Source organism: Xenopus laevis, chromosome 9_10S (assembly GCF_017654675.1).
Source record: "Xenopus laevis strain J_2021 chromosome 9_10S, Xenopus_laevis_v10.1, whole genome shotgun sequence".
NCBI lineage: Eukaryota > Metazoa > Chordata > Amphibia > Anura > Pipidae > Xenopus > Xenopus laevis.
In genome coordinates this window covers 73,710,299-73,718,314 of record NC_054388.1, presented here as the reverse complement: position 1 = coordinate 73,718,314, position 8,016 = coordinate 73,710,299, and the positions used below count along the sequence as shown (strand labels likewise).

The 8,016-nt window shown below is 40.6% G+C and overlaps 1 protein-coding gene across 1 annotated transcript in view; it reads right to left on the bottom strand.

The window, feature by feature from the left end:
* Window positions 1-5,746: 5,746 nt before the first annotated feature.
* Window positions 5,747-8,016, bottom strand: part of ramp1.S (receptor (G protein-coupled) activity modifying protein 1 S homeolog) — a 37,645-nt gene continuing 35,375 nt past the window's right edge. The window contains exon 3 of the mRNA XM_018238946.2: window positions 5,747-7,084. Within this exon, the coding sequence (XP_018094435.1) occupies window positions 6,829-7,084 (256 nt within the window). The 3' untranslated portion in view covers window positions 5,747-6,828. The remainder of the gene's footprint in view (window positions 7,085-8,016) is intronic.

Here is an 8,016-nt window from a genome sequence, read left to right as displayed (position 1 = left end):
CACCCCCAAACATACAGAAGTCAACAAAAATGAATGGTTTGTCTGAGTGAGTGAGGAGCCACTGTGTGGGGGACCTGTCTTCAGCCACACCCGTATGAAGGTTAAACAGGACCCCCCACCATGTTGTGCATCATTCATAGACTGTGACTGGGCTAGGTGCACAATGCAGCATTCCTCTGGGTGTAAATGTTTGTAAGTTGAGCACAAAGGAACACGCTCTTGTATGTGCTTTACACTTGCACCCTGGAAAAAGTAGCTGAGCCCTAAAATATGTTATGTGCAATAATTTGCAGCCATGAAGACAGATGCAGGAGTTCTTTTTATCCGAATTTTATCTTTTAAGAAAAGAACAGGAGTATCCGGATAGAGGAACCCTGCTTGACATATAGGCCTTGGCATGGAAGGTGGTACAGCTCTTAATGTATTAGAATGACCTTTCATGAAGCCTGAAGCAGGATGGTTTAGCAGTCCAGGAGACATGACATCACCAGACCTGGATTGGCCTAGAGTACCAGAGCATCTCCTGGCGGGCCCAGGCTACCAAGACAACTGCCATCAGCCCCTTCTTATTTCCATGATATGTCTATAGAACATCATTCATATCTGACATTATCTGCCTTTAATTGTTGTTGGACTGGGTCCTTGATATCAGGTTCTCTAGGAATCGAGTCTAACACTGGACATTCCTGTAGCTTTGGGCAACCAAAGGGAGCCATAAATTCCACTTTTCACACAAAAAAACAAATCAGAGAAACCATGAACTATGACAGCATACGTATTCCCCGGCAATGACTAAACACCAAAGTATCGTAATAATGCCAAACATAAGAGATACATACTGTGAAAGAGTGCATGCAGCAGCACTATATCATATTGCACAAGTATGAAGTATGGTTGGTATTGTATATACAGGTCTCAGCTATCAGTCAATGAATATATACTACTAATCTCCCCGTGCCACATATTCCTTATCTGCACTTTATTTATATTGATCTAGACTCTAGTGAGGCTTCAGGAGAAATACAAATTCCTTAGTTGACATTCAGACTTTATCAATCCCTTGCTCTATGGGTCAGACCTTGGTAACCCATGTATTTTCCCATACAATGTGTAGAAAAGATTATTTCAAAGAGATTGTGCATAATGGACAAGGCATCCCCCATACAGTGTGTACACATTGTAAGACAATGCAATTATGCCTTGTATAGGTATCAGATACCTCTGTACGTAGATTAAATAATGTTTGAGCCTCCTGAACCAACGAAAGGTGCAGAATGGGTGAGCCAAATTGATTTAATCTGTTGGCAAAATCTGAGGAAATGTCAAGCAGAAGAGTTTTTATCGGGATCACCGGGAGGCACAGAACCGATCTTTCATACCGGTGCGTGTGTGGTGGGAGACAAGATGACTGATATCTGTAAAAAGCCTTGGATATCGGTCTCGATCAATCGGGCAGGACTGAACATTTTGATCGAGCACTTTTGAAGGACATCGAACATCATAACATTAATGCTTTATCATCAGATGGAGACAATTCAGCTCTTAATGTTATTAGAATAGACCAAAGATCAACCAATGGTTGTGGGAAAGATTGTAATTGTAGCATGTATGGCCACCTTCAGTCATAGAACAGCAGCCAGAGAGGCACCTCAGATAAAGGCATGTGAATATAACTGGCCTCATGTAAGGTGACATAAAAATCAAAATCATCCCCTATATCTTAGGTTCCCGGCAACTGAATTAATTATGACCCAAAGGTGCAGTATTTTGCTGCAATATTCACGCTCTGCACTGTAGATGCAGAAGTTCCCCTAATGTAAGAAAAGGACAACAAATCTGTTTCCATGAAATTTCACAACAGGAGACATGCCATGTGATACAAGCAGTATCTAGTTCCACATTATTGTTTAATTTTAGCCTAAGGTGCCCATACAAACCTGGACATTGGCTACAAACTGAACACTTAAATGAGCCACCAGAATTTTGGCCAGAGTATGTGCTGTTAAAGGGGATCTATCGTGAAAATGAAAATTTAATATAAGCTTCCTCTCACTGAAATAAGACACTTTCTAATAATCAAGTTACTCTTTAGTATCTCACTCTCCACAAGCTGTCACTCTTCATGCTCTCTTCATGCTGAGGTCTGGGTCAGATGTTGATTGACAGGTAGGTCTAAAGCTGGCCATAGACTCAAAGATCCGATCATACGAATCATCGTACCATTGGACTTCCCCATCTCCCGACCTTCCACTAACCATTCTGCTGATCAAATAAAATACAAAAGAACAGATCAGCCGATGTTCTGCCCCTGACAGCAATCGTACGAAAGTTATGTCCGACCAAAGCTAGTGACAGTCTCCCTCTGAAAATCGTACGATCGGCAATACATCCAGAGATATTACCCGCAGCCGACAGAAATCTTTTAACCTGTCTGATCGACCAAACGACCGATCTCCGCCGGACGAAAAATGTCGGGACTCTCCATACACAGTCCGAAAATCATACGAATCCTCGTTTGTACGATCAGATCTTTGCGTCTATGGCCACCTTAATACGTATTTTAGGGGGGCTCCCTTTCTTAGCAGAAAAACTCAAATAATCAATTCCAGCACAAACAAAAGGTAACAAAATAACAGACTCTGGCACCCTGATTGTTTTGTATGGGACCCTAGGTGATGCAGTTGTTAAATGCTAAATAATAATATCATATAATGCCATTCCGACCCATAATTTGTATTTAACTGTTACTACAGAGAGGTTTGATTCATAGAGAAAATACAAATTTATAATGAACATAATTAACAAGCTAGCGGACAACAATCGAGTATTTATTAAAAGAACATGGCAGTGCTGTAATTCAATGAGACTGGCCCTCACATTAAGGTTAATATTGCTGTTTAAAGGGCCACTTATACTTGCAGAACACAAGGAAATACCTACACTCATATAGTTCGTATTAGCTTTATTTACTGGTTACCAGATTTTTTTTTACTGTGCAAGGAAACTTTATACTGTATTCTCATGATCCATGCACCACACTGTTCTTGGCTTCCTGTAAGGGGATTATAGGGCTAAAGAAAAAGCTGCAGAATTGAAACAGAAACACAGAATGATGCAAGGCTGATATTGCTAAAGATGTGTATATACTGTATAGTAAAAATTACAAACTACTCTGCATAATGACCGTTTAATGAAATACCTTGTGGAGTTACAGTATAATGAGTTGCACTGCCAGGCAGCACCGGAATCCCCGTGGGTCACTTCCCATCGCTACAGAGAGAGCTTATGCCTTTGCTAATACCAACTTTCATGCATTTAGCCTCTCCCTTGGACCTGACATGCTCTTATACAAAGGAAGTCTGTGGGTGAACACATGCCACTCTGCCAATTCAAACTAATTACCCTGACATTGGCAAACTAATTCAAACTAATTACCCTGACATCAGTAATGTAACTAGCCGACACCGGGCCCGGGTGCAAACCGCCAGTGGGCCCTGAGGTGGGTGTGGTCACTGGTACAATTGCATCCCCTGCTCCCCTGGTAGTTCCGGCCTTGCCTGACATTCAAAACAATTCATAACTCCGCCCCACCCTGCATCTCTGAACTCATCTCTAGATAATCCCATCCACTTACTACACTCCTCTACTTACCTGCTCCTCAACTCTTCTCTCATTACCTCCTCACTTGTAGGGATGGGCAAATTTTTTTGCCTTGTTTCGCCAAGAAAATGACGCCCATAGACTTGTATGGCGTTGTGCGTCAAAATAAAAAAAACGTGTGTCAAAAAAATTTTTACCACACGACAAATTTTTTTGATGCCCATAGACTTTAATGGGCAATCGGCGACATTTCACTGGCGGCAAATATTTGTCGAAACGAAACGGGTCAAATTCGCCCATCCCTACTCACATGCTCATATTCTTTGCAAGGACTTTGCAAGGGCTGCCTCTGGAATTCTCTCCCAAGGTCTGTCCAACTTTCTCCCAACCTTTCTGCTTTCAAAAGATCTCTTATAACATACTTATTTAGAGAAGCCTACCCTCATTAAGTTTAGCTGATAAATGCAATACCATATGCTACATCTCTTACCTTGCGTACTACTGATCTTGCTCATTTCCACACCTTGTGTATCAGCTCCTTCTCCTTTTAGATTGCAAGCTCTTTTGGACAGGGGCCTCCTCACCTCTTGTGAGAATATGTTTGTGCTCTAAAAATACATGTTAATTATAATAACAATAATACTGGGCCCCATATGATGTAAGAACAATCCAGATGGCCAGGGACAGAGGGGAATTGGAAATACTCCTGGCTACAGATTTAATCTAAGGGCTGTTTTAGTATCTTTGCAACTCGTTCATGATGGAAGATTGCTTAAAGGACCAGTAACATAAATTTTTTTTTAAATTCGTTAGTATTGAATGAAAAAAAAACACAAAGACAAATTAAACTTTTAAATTGCTAAGTCTTTATTAAAAAATAACTTACCGGAACTTCTTTTGTGCTCCTCTTCAGAAAAGGCGATCCGACGATCCATCGTGCGGTGCTCAATTTCTCCTCCCTGCCTTCCATATAGGAGATAGCAAGGGAGGAGCACTGCATGATGGATCATCGCTGTGTTGCCTTTTCTGAAGAGAAGCTTAAGCGGAGTTTCGGTAAGTCATTACTTAATAAAGACTTAGCAATTTAAAAGTTTAATTTGTCTTTGTGGTTTTTTTTGTTCTATACCAGTGATCCCCAACCAGTAGCTTGTGAGCAACATGTTGCTCTCCGACCCCTTGGATGTTGCTCCCAGTGGCCTCAAAGCAGGAGCTTATTTTTGAATTCAAGGCTTGGAGGCAAGTTTTGGTGCATAAAAACCAGGTGCAGTGCCAAACAGAGTCTCAATGTAGGTTGACAATCCACAAAGGTTGGGGATCCCTGTTCTATACTAACAATTTTTTTTTTTTTAAATTGATGTTACTGGTTCTTTAAAGGAATTTGAAAAAAGGCTATATGGCACAGGTTAAATATCGGATAACAGATAACATTGTGTTCTACAGAGCTTATCTGCTATCCGCTGTGTAATCTGAGCCTTTTCTCCTTTGAATGGCTGCCCCCATTGCTACACAGCAGCTTATTTATATAAACAATAGTAGTGTTTCTTAAGCAAACACAGCAGTTTTACCAGTGCAGGGCAACACTGTATTATATTTGTATTACTTTAAAACAATTACATTTTTTGACGTTACTGTTCCTTTACTCATGCTTTAAATTCACTTATAAGGGCTCATCTATAACAGAAATGGCAAGTGGCCACAAGTACATCCCCATCTGTATAACCATAGATCTATACAGTATGTTTAACAGTCCTTAAACACCGCTTCTATTGGCATGGGTTTCTTTAGAACTTTAACACTTAATTTACCAAAAGCAATTTTGGCCTAAGTGTGCTTTTAACCTTAAATCCCAGTTTTTTCTACTCATTTAGACAAAACTGCAGTTGATTTGTGATTTTCAACCTGAGATTAGGGCAGAAACTCTAGCAAAGGGTGGAGGGGGGGGGGGAAGAGTGCACAGCAATACATATTAAAAATCTGATCTTTTTATTTTGGGAAATGAAATCAGGAAAATGGGACGGGTGGGAAGAAAGTCACAAGGAGAGGAATTGGCATGGGACTCTGGTGGTGCATGCCAATCCCACCACTAGTAAACATAACATGTGCTTATGCCTCCGATTGCCAATAATCAGAACTGGTCACACAGCCAGGGAATATAAAGTCTTTTACTGATTAAAAAAACATTTACATTTTTTTCCTGCATCATGAGAAAGTTCTCAGTGAGTGTAACTGAAAGGTTATTTCAATACAATAAAGCAGATACAGTCAGAAATAAGCCACTGTTTCTCTGACAGCTGGAGGGCCGCTGGATAGAGATTTCTATTTTAGTTAAATGTATGAATTGTGCTATTACACGGCCAGCTGGCCATTCTAGTTTAAGAGTAATGATGAACTGAGCCTATTTGGAACAGAAGATATTGATAAATAAGAGACAAGAAAAGCCAGTTATATTATTTTCATCTCTGTCCAACAAAAAGCAAGTTTTCCTGCCATGTCCAAATGGACAAATCTGGTCGCCGGCCCAAGCTGCATGAATTGGCACCTATTTTGGTTAGGTATGGGGGAAGCACTCTAGCAGGTGCAAAGTGTCCTGTGATATAATTTTATTTCCACCTGGACAAGTATCTGCGCATAAGTCCGTGGCTCCTGTTGCATTCTATAGACTGCTATGAACATAGAGCCCTGACAGGCCTAGGTAATCAATTACCCTTTCCATTATAGGCAAACTTATAAAGTGGTCCATGGCTCAAAGGTTTCCAGATTTGTACTGAGCTACAGCTAACATGGCCGTCTCCACTGAGCTCATTTTATCCTATGGGAACAAAAGTGTCCAGTGAGCAGGCCAAGATATGCACAATGTAATGTTGAAATATGCACAATGTTTAAGGTCAAGCAGGCTACTCTTAATTTCCATATGCAGCATTTTATTTCAGCAAACATAACCTCTTTAAGCTCCGTGATTCTTGTGGATGTGCACTACAGTGACAGCCTGCTGGTTTTAAGTCCCGGCTTCCCGTCAAAACCCAGCTGTGCAGAACTGATCCCAAAGCAAGTACTGTACTGAGTAAGGGCATCTTTGATATTTCAGACAGGATTTTTCTTGTTTGCTAAATGCAAAGCCTGAAGACTTTCTCTGTATTACAGACTGAAGAATTGGGCCTGATTTCCTTCTCCAAGCTTTTAGGAAGGGGGTGGACTTGAGACTGAGAGTGGGAATAAGTGCCATGCCTGTCAGACAATCCCTTCACTCCGTTTGCTCCTCCACACCACCAGTGCCGTTATCAGCAGGGTAATGAGGACAGGCACAAAGATGAAGGAACAAAGAATGGGGAATGGAGGGTCGGCCGGAAGGCGTCCTGTAAGTGAGCAGCTGCTGAAGTACTTCTTGTGAATAACGATAAAGAAATTATCCACCATGTGGTTAGGCCAGAAACAATCCAGACTTTCAGCCAAAATAACTGTACAGTTTGTGAGATCAGCATAGATCCTGTGGGGGCAAGAGAGAAAAACATCAGCCGGCTTGCACATAGCACTAACTAACTAACTAACTAACTAACTAACACTTTCATTAACCATTAACCATATTAATATTCATTAAAAAAAAAACATGGTGTGTGAAAAATCAGAAATGAAAGTGCAGGCCACACCAGTCATCAGATAGCTGAACAGCCATAAATGACAGTTTACTACACAACTAAGGTGAATTTGAGGTTTCTGAAATTAAAAGCCACCCTGAGGCTTCACATTCATGGTTTAGTTGGGTTTGTATGTCATGTCACCCCACAGGAAAGAGTGACTTACCTGATCTCAGTTTGCCATACAGGGCTGTATACAATAGAATGGAAAACAAACAATTCTGCTGTATCAAAAGCTGATTTCAAGCTGAAACTGGCACAAGGTGCTGAGCAATTAGGTAAGGTGCAAGCTAGAGAACGTCCAAAATTGACACACACACTCACTGACTAAAACTGCTTCTCATGAATAATTGCTCTGCTAAAAGGCAACACTGACAATATGGGAGAGTTACAGGCCTAAGTTAAGGCAAACCTGCAGGCAGGGTGTAAAGTGCACAATTCATGGTGCCTTGTGCCTGTTTTTTGCACTTTGTACCCTGCAGAACATTGAAAACATTATAATACTTTATTCTTTAATAATATTGCCATTACATAAATACAGGTATGGCATCCATTATCCGGAAACATATTATCCAGAAAGATCGGAATACATCGAAGGCCATCTCCCATAGACTCAATTTTAATCAAATAATTACCCATTTTTAAAATGATTCCCTTTCACAGTACCTTGACTTGGTCCTAAGATATAATTAATCCTTAATGAGACAAAACAATCCTATTGGGTTTAATTCATGATTACATTATTTTTAGTAGACATGGGGGCAGATGTATTAAGGGTCGAATA